This window comes from Neomonachus schauinslandi, chromosome 13 (assembly GCF_002201575.2).
Source record: "Neomonachus schauinslandi chromosome 13, ASM220157v2, whole genome shotgun sequence".
In the NCBI taxonomy this organism is placed as follows: domain Eukaryota; kingdom Metazoa; phylum Chordata; class Mammalia; order Carnivora; family Phocidae; genus Neomonachus; species Neomonachus schauinslandi.
In genome coordinates, this window is record NC_058415.1 from 63,711,806 (window position 1) to 63,729,937 (window position 18,132).

At 43.9% G+C, this 18,132-nt stretch overlaps 1 protein-coding gene across 1 annotated transcript; it reads right to left on the reverse strand.

The window, feature by feature from the left end:
* Nucleotides 1–11,077: 11,077 nt before the first annotated feature.
* Nucleotides 11,078–17,442, reverse strand: LOC110581808 (bile acid-CoA:amino acid N-acyltransferase-like). Its single transcript, XM_021691701.1, is given in 3 exon segments — nt 11,078–11,674; nt 14,169–14,371; nt 16,977–17,442. Coding segments are annotated over 3 exon segments (1,266 nt in total).
* Between the last annotated feature and the right edge of the window lie 690 nt (nt 17,443–18,132).

An 18,132-nucleotide genomic window follows, 5' to 3' on the forward strand; every position in this document is an offset into this window, starting at 1 on the left:
CCAGGAAAACCGAAAGGGTAATCATATACCACAATCATTTGACAAGTAAAGGGCCTGGTTCTTTTAAATGGCTACTGGAATTCTACTCTCCCCTTGGTTCCCTTTTTTTCTCTAACAGCAAACATTTATTGGGCACTTACTAAACGCTAGCCGCGGGTGATATTAATTCCCATAATAAAGCCTTTCCAATTTCCAAGGTCCTTTCGTGGTCATTATAAGTTAGGAGATCGAACTCAGCAAGTGACTCACCCAAGTTTGCCTGTGTTAACGGTGCAACAAGAATTTTAACCCAGGCCATCTGACCCTTCTTTTAAATCTTATTTATTTTCCCCAAATGACAGTAGAAATGTGAATGTGCATTTTTTTTCCTGGCCTCTCCCACCCTTGTTTCTTTTTTACTATTTTCTTGTCTTTGGTTTCATCTTTTCCTTTCCCTGACTCTGAAGCTTTTAGTGACAGATACAGCCTGATGCACAGTATGGCAGGACTGATGATGGAAATGTAGGATTGAATTTTAGTCCACAAACTCACATGTGCACAAAATGCGGTTTTCCTACTATTCGAGATTCAACGTAATTTCTCTTTTGAATCCTTGTTCTTCCAGGTGGCAGAGATGTACTCACAGAATTTAAAGCATCTGCTTTTCCTTGCAGTCCAAGTAAGTCCCAGGGACTTGTATGGTGCCCAAAGACTTGGCCGGAACGCCCTGCTCCTACGTTTTTATGCCTTCTTCCAAACCCATTTTACAATGAATGCCAGGGGGTCCAAATTCAGATACCTGGAGGGGCCGAGCAGGTCATACCAGTTTGCAGATAAAGGTGAGAAGGAATGCAATATAAGACCGTAGTGAACTGAAGAAGATCTGCCCAATCTAAAGGCATTCAAATGTGTTCTCCTGAAAACAACACAACACAAAACAGCACATACACACAACAACAACAAAAACCCCAAGGTGGGTACCAAACAAAACACACCTATTTGTGACTTTTGGAATTCACATCATCCTATTAGGCTTTTTTGTAACCCAAAGGCCAGGAAAGCATTTTTTTTGTTTTTCCCTTTGTGTTGTGCCACCGTTTCCTGAGGCACTGAGGGGAACCGATCTCCCTCAGGTAGAAGGACAACAAGGTAAAATGGAAATACCAAAATACAGTGGTGGGAAGTGGGAGGTAAGGACTCGTACAATATTAATTTCCAGTGGTGTATGGCAAGTTAGCCCTGCCCCTAATATCCAAAGCCCTCCAACTTTCTCCTTATTACCTCTCGCCACACTTAATATTTGTGACTTTTTCCTGCTTTCCCTGTATTCTACTTCTATTGTCTTATTCTCGATTGGATCCCAACTAATCCACATACTGTGATAGGAATTAATACCTTTGTTAGTTAATAAGGCTTATTGCCTCTCAGAAGCAGTCCCTCTCAGATTTTCTAGAATAAGTCGTAAGAAGCCTGAAAGCTTATCCTGTCCAATGCTGTATTGTCATCATCATCAATAAAGCACCTACTGTATACAGGGACACCCAGCTGAAGATGACTCTATCCTCTGGGCTCTCTGCCATGCCACTCGGAGCACTTAATATGTTACTGAAACTTATCCTAGAGCCATTTTTTTTTAATTCTTATGTTAATCCCCATACATTACATCATTAGTTTTAGATGAAGTGTTCCATGATTCGTTGTTTGTGCATAACACCCAGTGCTCCATGCAGAATGTGCCCTCCTCAATACCCACCACCAGGCTAACCCATCCTCTCACCCCCCTCCCCTCTAGAACCCTCAGTTTGTTTTTCAGAGTCCATCGTCTCTCATGGTTCGTCTCCCTCTCCGATTTCCCCCCTTCATTTTTCCTTTCCTGCTATCTTCTTCTTCTTCTTCTTTTTAACATATAATGTATTATTTGTTTCAGAGGTACAGATCTGAGATTCAACAGTCTTGCACACTTCACAGCGCTCACCAGAGCACATACCCTCCCCAGTGTCTATCACCCAGCCACCCCATCCCTCCCACCCCCCTCCACTCCAGCAACCCTCAGTTTGTTTCCTGAGATTAAGAATTCCTCATATCAGTGAGGTCATATGATACATGTCTTTCTCTGATTGACTTATTTCGCTCAGCATAATACCCTCCAGTTCCATCCACGCCGTTGCAAATGGCAAGCTCTCATTCCTTTTGATGGCTGCATAATATTCCATTGTATATATATACCAGCTCTTCTTTATCCATTCATCTGTTGATGGACATCTTGGCTCTTTCCACAGTTTGGCTATTGTGGACATTGCTGCTATAAACATTGGGGTGCATGTACCCTTTCGGATCCCTACCTTTGTATCTTTGGGGTAAATACCCAGTAGTGCAATTGCTGGATCATACAGTAGCTCTATTTTCAACTTTTTGAGGGAGCCTCCATACTGTTTTCCAGACTGGCTGCACCAGCTTGCATTCCCACCAACAGTGTAGGAGGGTTCCCCTTTCTCCACATCCCCGCCAACATCTGTCATTTCCTGACTTGTTAATTTTAGCCATTCTGACTGGTGTGAGGTGATATCTCACTGAGGTTTTGATTTGGATTTCCCTGATGCCGAGCGATATTGAGCTCTTCTTCACGCGTCTGTTGGCCGTTGGATGTCTTCTTATCCTAGAGCCATTGATGCTGTGTTTTTGCTCTCCTGTGAATCTGTAAATTTCTTGAGGGCAGGATCCTGTCTGATTTGTCTTTGTCACATTCACTGCACATGGAGCCCTTCACTTCCTGGTATTCAACTGATTATTCAGAATGCTTATTGATTGGGGCGCCTGGGTGGCTCAGTCGTTAAGCGCCTGCCTTCGGCTCAGGTCATGATTCCAGGGTCCTGGGATCGAGCCCCGCATCGGGCTCCCTGCTCGGCGGGAAGCCTGCTTCTCCCTCTCTCACTCCCCCTGCTTATTTTCCCTCTCTCGCTCTTTCTCTCTCTGTCAAAAAATAAATAAAATCTTAAAAAAAAATGCTTATTGATTGTGCTCCACTTCATTCCCATAAACTCTCATCCATTTACCTAATTCTTCTTCCCTGTTTACAGGCTTTTTCACTTCCCAGTCTAATCTCTGCAATATTGTCAGACAGATCTCAACACAAAAATAATCGAATCTCTCTCCTGCTTTAAACTTCCAATGGCTGAAGGGTGATGGGGGAAGTCTAAATCCTCTGGCCTAGCATTAAGACCCTTTGCAGGGGAATGGTTCCACCACAGCACCCTGGAGGGTTTCCCTGTGTCTACAGGCAAAACTTGCACCACCAGGACCTAAATCTGGATGGGATGCCTTGCAATGGCAAGAACGTGGCAAGACAGGCAATCTTTCGAGGGGGCTTCACAAGATTGTTTTCTCACCTGTCTCTCTTATCCTTTTTTTTCTTTTTAAAGATTTTATTTATTTATTTGAGAGAGAGAATGAGAGAGAGAGAGAGCACATGAGAGGGGGTAGGGTCAGAGGGAGAAGCAGACTCCCTGCTGAGCAGGGACCGACCCCCCGCCTCCCCACACAGCCCGCCCGCTGCAGGACTCGATCCTAGGACTCCAGGATCATGACCTGAGCCGAAGGCAGTCACTTAACCAACTGAGCCACCCAGGTGCCCCTCTTATCCTTTTTTTTTTTAATTGGAATAGAATGGACATATGATATTAGTTTCAGGTGTACAACATTGGACAACTGTACATTACCAAACGATCAGCGTGAAAGGTTTAGTTACCATGTGTCATCATACAAAGTTATTACAATGTTATTGGCTGTATATTCCCTATGCTGTACCTGATGACTTATTTATTTTATACGTGGAAGTTTGTAGCTCTTAATTGTCTCTCCCTATCTTACCGGAGGCTGCTATGAGACAGCTTTCCCCCCCACCTCCCTGGTTCCAGAGAGGCATAGAGGACTTCGGGGCACAGCTGCAGGCTCTGGGACAGCTTTGCTGCAGTCTGGAGTTGGATCCTCAGCAACGGGGTACCTGCAACTGTGTTGAGGTCACGGGGCCCCTTTTGTTTCAGTGCCATCATTCAGGACTCAGACAGCTGGTGCCTTTGGCTTCTCTTGCCTTCATTATCTATGTAAATAATAAACTGTCTGAATCTAACAGGGGCTACTATTTCTTTACCAGCTGAATCTGTCAGTCTTGGAGTTGGACTTCCCTTTGTGTTTGGTGCCCGTTATAACAATCTGATTCAATCAAAGCTTTTACAAGTCACCCCAACCTACTTACTAGTCCAACCATCTCATTATAACACTTAGCATATGATATTGTAAAAATCTGCTTCTTTCTCTCCCTCCCTTTTTGCTCTATCCAATGTAGTGGCCTCCAGCCACATATAGCTAATTAAATTTCAATGTATTAAAAACAAACAAAATTTTAATTCCTCAGTCACAGTAACCACATTTTAATTGCTCAATAGCCACACGTAACTAGTGGCTACTACACTGGGCAATTCAGATAGAGACTATTTCCATCAGCCTAGAATACTCCACTGAACAGCACTAGTCCAGATTGTTAATTATTCCTCAAGGGCGAGAATTACACCTTGCTCAACATTCTATTCCTCAGTTTCTAGAATAGTGCCAGGCACGTAAGCTGCTTCAAACAGGATGAGCCTCCCAGTGGTTGCAGAGAGAGCCCTCGGCAATGTGGAAGCAACCTCTTGGGCTGAAAGCTGAAAGCCATTTTGTGGAGCAGGTTCCAGACTCCCATGGGGAAGGGTATGGTTACACCCCTGGGAGAACTTGACCTATCTTGGAGAAAAGGCAGCCAGTAACTGGTAGGACGCTAACACAATAGATGGCAGGAAACAAAGAAAGAAAGAGAGCAAAAGGTCACCCACGGAGTTAAACCTACTAATCAAGAAACAAAAGTCCTTTCCCTTTAGGGGCTTTTCTTCCTTCATCACAGGTACTTCCTTCCCTACCACCCCCCTCAACCTTCCAAGCAGTAAGTCTCAGAGACAAATTTCCCAAGTCAAGAAACAATCTCTCCATAAGTTCACACGAGTAAGAGGACCCTGACTTTGCAGCTGAGTGTGCACTTTGCCCCCAAAACAGTCTCTAAAGGATCTCTTGTTAGGTGGATGCTTCTAAAGCATAGATCCGCGTGGCCGAGCAATCGGCCACCCATGAGGGAGGCGTCGGTCCTCGCAGGTCCCCCAGTGAGCTGCGCTAGCTGCCCAGCTGAGAGGAACGCACACAGCTGAATGAAAGCCGCCTTCCCGGGTGCCCTGCCGAATACTGCGCAGCCCTCAGCCAGGCCAGGCCGTGACAGCCCGACTCCCCCACACTCACCCTGAGTTCAGCTGCCGGGAGCAGTCTGGAGTAGGGCGGCTTGCTGAGCCAACTAGCTTCCCCAGCCTATTCTTCCAACTGAGCCAGCCAGGCGCCCGCTAGCCTGCTCTCCCTCACCAAACTGTCAGCTGCTCCTTCCTCTTATGTCCCCGGGGACAGGACTATGGGCCCTGCTGTCACGGGGTCAGGGCAGGGTCTCAGTGCAGCTGGGGCACCTCTCAGTCCAGGTGTTTCACAATGGATCTCGGGTTTCATCACATAGCTCTGGTTTCTAAGCACTTCCCTGACTCCTCTCCACTCCCAGTCTGGTCTCCTTTCCTGCAAACCCTTCTCCATTGCCTCCTTGGAGTCGGTGCTCTCTTAGGCAACTGCCTTTTTTTATCGTGTTTAACAAGGAAAGTCCCAGATATCTAGCCTCCAAGCAGTGTGGGCTGAAGACTCACCCGAGGGGCCTGTTAAGTCAAGGTTCCTGGGCCCCCGCACCTGGAGATTCCAACTGGAGTAAGGTCCTGGGATCTGTATGTTTAGCAGGGGATTGCTAAGGCATAGCTGGGTCTGTCAACCACTCTTCCGAGGGACAACAGAAGCCCTCCCAATGCAAAAATGCTTCCCTGGGGCCAGAACCTCTGAAGTCTGCCCCACTGTTAATCTCCTCAGCTGATGTCCATTGTCAAAATGTACAAATGATCAAGTTTACAGATTGTAGACTGTGCCTCCAGGTGGTGACTTGCTTGAGGGAGGGCACTGTGTCTTTTCATTTTTGCACCTTTTGCAGCCAGTGAGGTGTGGCTGGGAGACCACCGGTCTCTGGAACCAGAGAGACCTAGACTGGAACCCGGACTCCTCAACTATCCGAGGGACTGACCTCAGGCAGATTGCTTAACTTTCCTTGTGCTTCTGACTTCTTAAATGGGAGTGATATGTAAATGTATTGAAGGTGAAATATAAGCCTTGAGGGAAGAGGGCTGATCTTGGAAGTCAAGGGAAGTCATGGGCAGGTTGGAGGTACTAAGGAAAGAGAATGGTGCCTCCGCACACAGCTCTCCCAGTGGATGAGAGGTACCTTGGCAGGATAGCAAGGCTCCCAGTTGAGGGACTAATTCCCAAGATCAGGTCCCAGGGTGGGATCAGTGTCATTTTCATGAAGATTCTTTTTTTTTTTTAAGGTTTTTTTTTTTAAGATTTTATTTATTTATTTAATTGACAGAGAGAGAGACAGCGAGAGAGGGAACACAAGCAGGGGGAGTGGGAGAGGGAGAAGCAGGCTTCCCACTGAGCAGGGAGCCCAATGAGGGGCTCGATCCCAGGACCCTGGGATCATGACCTGAGTTGAAGGCAGTCGCTTAACCGACTGAGCCCCCTAGGTGCCCCTTCATGAAGATTCTAAGAGCAGTGCAGGAAAGGGTAGGCAAGTCAGGAGGTTCCAGCACCCAGGTAATCAAGGGGGAGCAGGTCAGGCTGGCACAGAGCCAGGTCTTCTCCACTCTGCTGCCCAGAATGGAAAACACTGGGGAACCTAGCAGTCCATGGGCCCCTAAGGGCTACAGCAAATGAGGAGTAGGGACACTGGGCAGTGAAGTGATGACCGTGTAGGGAAGAGACCTTAGCAGTTATCACTAGCAGGTGTGAACCTTGCAGAAAGGACTGAGGTCCTCTAGGGTAGAAGGATATCTACCTGCAGTCTGCCCTCAGACCCACGTCTGCAACATCAACTCTTACCTGGGACCCCAAAGCCTGCTGACCTGCCCTGAAGATTTGAGCCCCTGCAATCACACAAGCCAATTCCTTAAAATCCATCAATCTCTCTCCCTCTCTCTATGCACACCTTCTTTAGGTATATTTACAGGGCCTGAGAATGTAACTGACATAAGACAGATTAAGAGGTGAAAAGCACACAAAAGTATTTAATATAAGTTTTATGTGGCACAGGAGCCCTCATAAGGAATGAGACCCAAAGAAAAGCAAATACTTGCTTTCATATTAGCTTGAACAAAGACAGAGACAATTGTGGAAAAGTAACTGAACTATGTGGGCAGTTTACTTTCCTTCTGGTATAAGGAGGACACCTTCCATCTGGGAGTTTTATCTCCTGCTTTCAGGAGGGAAAAAGGAAGGGTCAGAGGGCCCTTCTTGTATCTGCTGTTTTTTTTTTTAACTGCTAATTTTTGTTAAAGAGGCGTATTTTGGGGTGACATATTCTGGTTTCCTTCAAAGGAGAGAGAAGAAGAGCGTGAAAATTAGTGACTATGGAATGAAGACTATTCTACTGGGGTAAAGTTACAGGTGTACTTTCATTGAGCTTCCACATAGCTGCAACAATCAGTGGAAAACTGACTTCTCAATGGTAGACCCAACAGTGTCCCTAGTCATCATTAGAACCTAAAAAATTTCTCCAGAATCAGAGTAAATATAGAACTTGAAGTGTCTCTAGCCCTCCTAAGCTAAAAACAACCAAAACAATGTGTTAATGTATAGACCCAAATTTATTTCAAATTTCCAGAGAATAGAGTTTAACAGGCCATGGGGGGAAATCTCAACACAGAGTAACAGAGAAAATTCAGGTCTAAGTCCCTGGGTTCTGATTCCAGCCCTGCTATCAATTCATCGTGAAAATTTCTCTGCACCTCTATTACTCAGCTATGAGAAGGCTGACATAAATCAGTACTCCAAAAAATGCTTGTCATTAAGTAGCACCTTCATGAGTTTAGCTATATCTGTGTACTCTGACCTATTTATTTTTTAAGATTTTATTTACTTATTTGACAGAGAGAGACAGTGAGAGAGGGAACACAAGCGGGGGGAGTGGGAGAGGGAGAGGCAGGCTTCCCGCTGAGCAGGGAGCCCGATGTGGGGCTCGATCCCAGGACCCTGGGATCATGACCTGAGCCGAAGGCAGACATTTAATGACTGAGCCACCCAGGCGCCCCTGACCTATTTCTTATAAGGCAAGGATGATCTTTATTAATGCCTCCCCGACAGCAGTGATGTTCTCGGTAATTGCTTTATTCTTCCTTGGAAGCTTTATTACATTAAGTCTAGGTCCTGGGGCTTGTCCTTCGGAAAAAGGCAACCCTGCCTGGAGAGAAGGTCTGAACCTTGACCAAGGTGGGAATGGATTATGAGAAACTGAAATCCGCAGAAGCTTTTTTCCTGCTTCCTGTTTGGAGTTTTGAAAAGCACAGTGTTAACAGGACATTGTGTTTAGGCAGAAGGAGATAGCACATGCAAGTCTCCCTTTGCACTGCTGGTGTGTGAAAGAGTTCAGCAAGCTCCCAGATTCTCAAGGTGATGGGCATGGAAGGCAGCTGAGAGCTGAAGGTCAGCAAGTCTGCCCTGGGATTGTTGTGGCCGTGTGTGAGCTGACCCTTTAGCAGAGGAGATGGGGTATATGCATCTACCAGGGACCTGATAGAAGACACAACTCACACTTAGAGAATTTGCAAGGACATTAAAAGCCAGGTGGGCCAAAAGCAGAGGGTGAGAGTGGTTTTGCCAGCTGGCCTGGACCATACTGAGAGGACACACTATTAGCTAACCAGGTGCAGATACTTTATCGGTGCACACAAGAGGTCAATGCCTGGGGTGCCTGGGTGGCTCAGTCATTAAGCGTCTGCCTTCGGCTCAGGTCATGATCCCAGTGTCCTGGGATCGAGCCCCACATCGGGCTCCCTGCTCTGCGGGAAGCCTGCTTCTCCCTCTCCCACTCCCCCTGTTTGTGTTCCCTCTCTTGCTGTGTCTCTCTCTGTCAAATAAATAAATAAAATCTTTAAAAAAAAAAAAGAGGTCGGGCGCCTGGGTGGCTCAGTTGGTTAAGCGACTGCCTTCGGCTCAGGTCATGATCCTGGAGTCCCGGGATCGAGTCCCGCATCAGGTTTCCTGCTCGGCAGGGAGTCTGCTTTTCCCTCTCCCACTCCCCCTGCTTGTGTTCCCTCTCTCGCTGTGTCTTTCTCTGTCAAATAAATAAATAAAATCTTTAAAAAAAAAAAAAAAGAGGTCAATGCCTGGAGATCAGACCAGTTATATTTAGAGAAGCTGGCCAAGAATGGTTATTTGATCTGCATTCCTGCCAACCTTTGTAGTAGTGGTATGGAAAAGAATATATGAAAAAAAAAATTCAAAACCTTCTTGGTTCTGAAAATCCACAAAATGTAAACCAAGGGATATATATCAGACCAAACACAAACATCATATCTCATAAACATAGGCATTCTTCCTAAAGTCCAAAACAGGAAACAAAAATAATTTTACCCATTAAACTCACTATGATAACTATTATATAGCATATGGCATATGTAACTAATGATATGGCATCTAACCTACACAGTTACTATGTAGCATACAGCATAGGTAGTATTAGCCATTGCAGTTACATGATTATTAGAGTCAAAGGAATGACGTGGTCTGATTGACTGGGTCTGGAAAATGTGAAAACTTGTCTGAGTGAGAAAGGAGGGAGGCTAGTAGCCTCACTCATCCTGAATGGAATGATTTTACTCTAAACAGAGGGAGCATCAGAAAGCAGATGAAAGGAAAAGAGTTTAGGCAGATACCATGAAGTGTCTTCCTATTACTTCTATCACTTTCATTCCTCACTGGCTTCCCCACCCCACCTACGAAATCATTCAAAACCCTTTTTTACTGGTTCACCTTCACTTATCTCCCACTCACCTCCCACTTCCATCCATTGCAATTCAGTAGCTCAGGAATATGTGGGCTGTGACGTGCCCCTTAGAGAAAATGCGTCATATCTGACCTTGGACAAGGTAATTTGGATTGTTTACACCCAGGGTCATCAAACTATGCCCTGTGAGCAAAATCCAGCCAACAACCTGTTTTTCTGCTGCCCATAAGCTGAGAATGGCTTTTACATTGGTCAATGCTTAGAAAAAAATTAAAAGAAAATTACTATTCTGTGACATGTAAAAATTATATGAAATGCAAATATCAGTGTCCATAAATAAAGTTTAATTGGAACAAAGCCACGATCGTTCATTATGGCCTATCTATACTGCTTTTGTGCTGGAATGGCAGAACTCAACAACAGTGACAGAGACTTCATGGCCCACAAAGCTGAAAATATTTGCTATATAGAACTTTACAGAAACAGTCTGCCAGCCCGAAGGCACACAAACCACACCATCAGGGCTCCTTCCCAAAGTGCAATTTTGTGAATCTCAGATTGTTTTTCTCAAAATGCTGTATGTTTCAACACAAATATTACTTTATTTTCTTTTATTAGCATTTGTCGAATTATCGATTGTAGGCTGACTCAGTCATGTTACCTCCGTATCCACTTCCTATATTGCCTTAAAGTAATAAATTCGTTTACCCAGCTCTAGTTTTTCAATGACAATGAAGTAACCATGAACCATGAGCATATTTTCAAATATGAGAAATCTAAACATATTTCATTTGAGTTTTAAGAAATCAACAAATATCAGCACCTGATTCTACTCATGTCTGTTTTATAAACCAGGAGATTCTGTCATTCATTTTGGTCGTTTTTTTTTTTTCCACCAAACAATTGCTATAATAATAAACCAGAATATTTTAGGGCAGGTAGAGCCCTAAACTTAATTTTTAAAAATATAAAACTCTCCATGTATGATATTGATTAAATGGAAACCATTTTCCCTTTCCAGAGTCAAGACATGACCACCGTCACCCTCCTGCTTTCTCTTAGTATAACCTCCCACAGTAAGAAATCAAAGATGTTGTTCATGAAAATCAAGTGAAGGTCTGGTATTGCTTCTCTGTTTCTCAGGAATATCTTTTCTTCTCAGAGTTGACTGGTCACAACTGGAACAAGGTGCTTCCTGAGAAACTTCTGTATCTCCTTCCAAGAATGCTCCTGGGCAGCGACGTGTGGGGTCACCTCTCCACCCCAGTGCATGAATAGGTGGAGATTGGAGATCTTTGAGGCACAGCATAGTGGGGAATAGGGAGGCTCTAACAGGTGGCCCGCCCCAGGGTAAGATAGCAGGGTCCAGTTGTTCTTCCCATATCTTCTCAACTGTTCTGTGGCTTGCTTAGCATACGCTTTGCTGTTGATATTCTTATCATCTTCTCCCACAATGAAAAGGAAATGTCCCTGGGCCTTTTCAATCGGGAGAAGAGAAGTCTCACTAGCTTCACTTCTAGCTTCCTCAAAGCTGTGCTGGAACTCTGCTAACCCTAAGGCGTTGATGGATAGCAATTGTGGAGAGAAGGGCAAGGGCTGACTTATCTGACCACAATATACCTGTGGAATGCTAAATGCGAAGTTGGGCCCATTAATAAGCACGGTGGCTTTGACTTGTTTTAGGTGAGTAGCCATGGAGAGTCCAATCTCTGAGCCTTTGCTTATGGAAACTATCCCAATGCCTGGACCGAGGACCTGAAAATAATGGAAATGAGATGCTGACTTTGTCCACCATATAGCAAAACCCTACCATCTCAAACAACCAAAGAACTTGAATGACCAGTGGGAGCCGAGCAAGGACTAATCCCACCCACATGCCCAGTTCTAGAGTTCTGGAATACATAATGAATGTTCAAAGAAAATACTCCTTCAAGAACATGTCAGGCCTTCCAAATTAAATACTATGGATTCAGCCTGGTGTTAGGTGCTGAGTTTAAAATGCCCTAAAGAAATACCAATGTAGTAGGAAGAATAAGAAAGAGCCACGTAACTCTTGTGAATAATATGAGTCAGGGTACAGTTGATCAGTAAACTCTGTTGTACCAATTCTGGGGTCTCTAGAAGTTCAGAGGAAAGGGTACTCTATAGGAAAAGACTGAGAAAAAGAATGAGTTTAGTAGAACAGAGCATGGAAATGTGAGCAGAAACCTCTGCTGTGGTTTCCCTAGAAGGTTTCTCCTTTAGAGAAGGTTTCATAAAGGAGGCTTGGCTCTGCTTCCTCTTCCACCGTCAGTCATCAAGCAAGCATTTTTTTTTTAAGATTTTATTTATTTATTTGACAGAGAGAGAGAGAGCACAAGCAGGCAGAGAAGCAGGCAGAGGGAGAGGGAGAAGCAGACTCCCCTGCTGAGCAGAGAGCCTGATGCGGGGCTCAATCCCAGGACCCTGGGATCCCAGGACCCTGGCAGACACTTAACCAACTGAGCCACCCAGGCGCCCCAAGCAAGCACTTTTAGATCATCCACACTGTACTAACCACTGGGGGACACAGAGGAAGAAAAGGGGTAAATCATCTCTTATCATCAAGGAACTCACGGCCAAATGGAGAGACAGGAGGGAAAAAAACAGACAATTAGAGTAGCTTACAAATTCTGCGATATAAGAATGCACATAGGCCAGGCTGCCACTCCAGATTAGCAGGGAATAAAGGCAGGATCAGAGAAAGATTCTCAGAGGAAATAGGCTACGATTTGGACCTTTATACCAAGACAATGGGAGCAAACAAGAAGGAAAGGCATTGATTGTATGCTGTATAGTGTAGAATGATAGAGGCCATTCTCATTTTATGGGGCATGTATCCAGTCCCAGGGGATAAATTCTGATGGATCTGAACCTATTCCCCTTTGCTACATATTTTTTCAGCCTCTTTGTAAGGCCAATACATTCTACCTGAGGTCCTATCCTGTATATTAAGAGGGGTGACTGCAATCATCTCCTATTGAATTAAAAAGACCTTTCAAGCTCTGAAGTTCTATGTCTTAATATAAAAGATATAGAGTCATAGTTTCGGCAATGAGAGGTGAGAACTCAGAATGGATTTGGCTAGGGAAGACAAAGTAAAAGGAAGTATAACATGGATGAACAACAACAAAAAAAGTGACTCAGTTATGTGCAGGCTTTTGGCAGAACACTAACTCTTGTTATAATTTCTGCCACCAAATTTGGGATCAGGGAATTTAGAATGCTTAGAAGACACTTAAAATCAACAGATGGAGAAGTAAGACCTACAAGGAATTGAAATATGGGTGGTCTCTCCTCTCACAGAAGAGAGAGCATGAAGCAGGCTTAGTGCAAGTACTAAGAGCCTAGGAAAGAAAACTGGTTTCCAGGTCTCATTAGGCATTGACTAACTATCTAAGTGACACTGGTAAGAACACTGATGGAAAAGTCATGCAACAAGTACAAGAGCAACCAGGCTAAGAAAGCGAACAGCAGAATCACGTAACCTCCTCATTTCTCATCTAAGCCAAGCAGAAAACTCAACACAGTAACATCACCTATGTGATAGTTCAAAGACAACTCCATCATATGCATCAAAAATAGCTGTTTAAGGGGCTCCTGGGTGGCTCAGTTAGGCATCTGCCTTCAGCTCGGGTCATGATCCCAGGGTTCTGGGATCGAGCCCCACATCGGGCTCCCTGCTTGGCGGGAAGCCTGCTTCTCTCTCTCCTACTCCCCCTGCTTGTGCTCTCTCCCTCTGACAAATAAAGAAGTAAAATCTTTAAAATAAATAAATAAAGCCATTGTGTTTTGATTCCATCATGGACACAGGCTAACTTCCTGTTTTGTCTTTCTGAGCAAAAGACATTGGGTGTGAAATAAATCATGTGAATAATATGGATATGTCATAGAATTTCAAGTTCATTGAGGAGAATCATACCTGGAAGTTAAGGGAAGCCACAGGGTGTTATGGTTATTTAAAAACAGGGACTAAAAGAAAAGGCAGGGCCGCCTGGGTGGCTTAGTCATTAAGCATCTGCCTTTGGCTCGGGTCATGATCCCAGGGTCCTGGGATCGAGCCCCGCATCAGGCTCCCTCCTCAGCAGGAAGCCTGCTTCTCCCTCTCCCGCTCCCCCTGCTTGTGTTCCTGCTCTCGCTGTCTCTCTCTGTGTGTCAAATAAATAAAATCTTTAAAAAAAGATAAAAATAAAAATAAATTTAAAAAAATAAAATAAAAGGCAAAAATTACCTTAGGATGTCTCAGGAGAAAGTTGACAGCTTCCTCAAAATATTCTAACTATGTCTTTTCTGGTTGGGAAGGCAGATCTTCATAGTTAAAGTAATCCAAGGCCAAGGCAACAAAGCCATGACTGGCCAGGAGACTGGCCCAGAATTCAATCAGTCCACCAATACCACCAAACAAGTCAATTACCCCTGGGAAACAGCCCTCTCCTGAGAAAGAACAAAACAACACAGAACTGGGTATGAAGGGAAAGGAAGGAAAAGAGAAGAAAAATACGACAACACGAAGAAATGCATCACAAATTCTGGAATTGAAGCATAAATTTTCAGTAGAATCCCCAAGTTTTCAGCCTTGTATCTGGGGCAGAATTAAAGCTGATTGGATACATTCATGGAATATAATATCAGGAAGATTGATTGGGAACCATGTTCACCGAACACGTTTAATCTCTGTAGCCAAGGGGTCCTGCGGACTCACAGTAGTTCATTTCTATAGTATTGGTGTAAAGAAAGCCATTGAAATTACGCAAGGGCTTTTTAAACTATGAAAAGGTACACAATTAGGCTTTAGGAAATCAATGAAGGCCCTGAAATTGTATGCAAAGTATAGGTTTATATGTCCTTTTTTTTTTTTAGGAGAGAGAGCGTGCAACCTGGGGTGGGGCTGGCACGGGGATGGCCAGAGGGAAAGGGAGAGAATTTCAAGCAGGCTCCACGTGCAGCATGGAGCATGACACGGGGCTCAATCTTACGACCCTGAGATCATGACCTGAGCCAAAACCAAGAGTAGGACACTTAACCAACTGAGCCACTCAAGTGCCCCTATGTGTGCATTTTACTAATGAAAGCTTCTACAGATTTAATTAGGTTCTCAAAGTATATATAACTCAAAAAAAAAAAAAAAGCCTTCAAAAGTATATGACTTCAAAAAAAACTATTGAAATAAATATTTTAGCTAAAATCCCAACTTAACTCTGCTCTGTTCCATTCATCTGACTATACAGTGACGAAATCTTGCAGCCAAGCAGATGTAAATGACGAGTTCTTCCATGCAATAACAATTTTTATTACTGCAGCTTAACACATGGTAAAAAGTAGGGATGGTCAGAGTATCATTCTATACTCACGCTCTGTGTAGGCAGCTAGTTTCTTAAATAAAGTAGAAAAAAATTTATGATGCACTTACTGGGGGCACCCTATTCTCGGGTAGGTGATTTTAACTAAGGAAGACTAGTCCCATCCATGGGGGCACCTGGCTGGCTCAGTCAGTAGAGCATGCGACTCTTGATCTTGGGGTTGTGAGTTGAAGCCCTATGTTGGTTACTTAAGGAGATAAGTAAGTAAGAGGTTACTTAAAAATAAATAAATAAATAAAAATAAAAAAGAAAGAAGAGTGATTTGATTTAAAGGAGTATTGGGAATTTTCAAAACAAAACATTGCTATGTTTTCTCACCTTGAGAGAAGGAGAAATAAAATGGTACTAAATATATCTTGGTTTAAAAGACCACTTCAATAAATGAATAAAGATGCTTTTCATCTCCTGATTGACAGGAAGAGGGAGGACTTAAGAGTAGTGAGCCTTTTATCATGGAAGAATGTTGTAGTTGAGAACTATTTTGAGAACTGACTCAGCCTCTTTTGGCCCCACACAGCTCAAAGCTCTTTTGTATCCCCCTCAGAACAAGCAGGACACACAGCATGTGCAGTGTCCAAAAAGATTCACAGATAGCACCCTCTAAGGCAGCACATGATCCCAAGGTGGGAGGCCTGCACCGATAGATTTCTAACGAGGTGGACAGACATTTGTGCTACTTAGCTCCTGATACTACACACAATGATGTTGTCTGTATGCTAGGGGTATAAAAACATTGAGATTTATCCAAACGACTGCATGGGTCATGACGATTTTGGAAAGGGAAGCTTTTATTCCTTCTACATCATCTATAACTCTTGCTGTCAGGAACCACCTCTAACACTTCAGGCTGCCTTTACCCATCTCACTTCTACACAGTGATTATGTTTCTGAAAGCAGAGAGAGGTGCAGTATGTCCTGATGATATGATGGCTGTGTCCTGGATCAAAGCTCATGCCTGAAGAAGGGGATCTCGGACATACCTGAGACCCGGACCTGTCGAGGGCTACTTCTGGGAAATTAACTTTGCTTCATTCAGTCCCACAATAAATCCTGAGAAATGTACCAGTAGATGTTTTGAAACACTTATTGATATGTGGAGATCACTGTGGGAAACTGACTTTTCTGGTAGGTTTTATAGCCATTAGGGAGCAGGTTGTATGATCTGTGGATTTATGGAATATTCTATAAATATGCAGTATTTATGGAACTAGAGGATATAGAGTCTCTTTGTATCCTCTATATTTGTTGCAGTATTTCAGTCCATTGTATCATCAGCTTATTGCATGCGATGACCTATATCTAAGTTGAAACTCAGGCAAGACAGAACTCCCAAAAGAAGCTGGGACACAGTTCCATGATATCAGGATGTGGGTCTTCAGATAGTCAGGCTTCAATACAGATGGATTTCATATAAATCCAAAGCTATGAAACCCCATAATGCAGGGACTCCATAAACTACATGTTAGTCACATCCTTAGACAAGCTCCAGAATTGTTGAGATCAAACTTGAGTTGGAATGGGCATCACCATATTCTTGTTCTGACCCAGAATTAGCCCTGATTCTAAGGCTGGAAAGGACTACACTATGTACTATCCATATCCAAGTTAAACCTGTAGAAGGATTAGGCACTCAAAAGAGGAAACACAGGGATGAAAGTAACCAAGTTAATTCTACTCACCAGGAGGGAGAAAGAGGGCTCCCCGAAGGTGGCCTTCTCGAACTTGGATCCGTTTGACACCAAGTGCTATGTACCACCTCTCCAAAGTCAGGCTGACTTTTGGAGCAGTGGTAGCGATGTCGGTTAATAGTAAATTTGAATCATAAAGTTTTATTTGGACCAGGAAGGGGCTATTCATCACATCTCTTTTCAACAATTTCGTTAAAAATTTTTCAGGTTTCAGCGACCAGAAGAGACCCATAGGGTGGACTCCTATGTAGTCACCTCCCAGTGAGGGGGCATGCTCCAGGTCTACCCCACCAACTTCATTGGCCTTATAGTAGGCTTGAGAATGAAACAGGTTCCCCTTTTCATCTTTCAGTGATGCCTGAAGAATCATTATCTGAAAGGGAGACAGGCCTGTAGCTCGGATATGCACTGGCTCATCAATAAGTGCACTTGCAGGGGTAGCTGTCAGATGAATCATTGTTACAATGTGGCACCTTAGAGGATCCTCAGTAATGTTTGCCGTAAAACCTGGATATAAAATATATATATATATAGGAAAATAAAATAAGGCAGTGATGATCAGGTTAATGAAAGGTAAACTGGACCAGAAACCAGGCTGCTTGGGATTCAGCTCTAACTCTCCAGTTATTTAGCAAATATCCTGATATAATCTTCAAGTGCAAGATACCTGAGAGCTTTTGGCAAATTTGTAGAAGACATAAAACAAGTAGATATGTTTTATAGTAATTATGAAGCAGGGTAGAGGAAGCAGCAGCTAAATATGCATGAATGGTATCAACACATCCAAGGAAGGTATCACAATTGGCCGTCCAGAGCCCTTGAAAAATTAGATGCAGTGGAGGATACGAGTGAGATGTGCAGCTGAAAATGGGATTTGTTGGGGTGCCGGGGTGGCTCACTCGGTTAAAGTGTCCGATTCTTGATTTTGGCTCAGGTCATGATCTTAGGGTCCTGGGATCGAGCCCCACATTGGGCTCCCTGCTCAGCACGGAGTCTGCTTGTCCCTCTCCCTCTGCTCCTCACCCCGCTTGCGGTCACTTTCACACTCTCGCAAATAAATAAATAAATATATAAATAAAATCTAAAAAAAAAGAAAACGGGATTTGTTAAACATCTACATATATGGAACTGGGGACTCCATTACTAA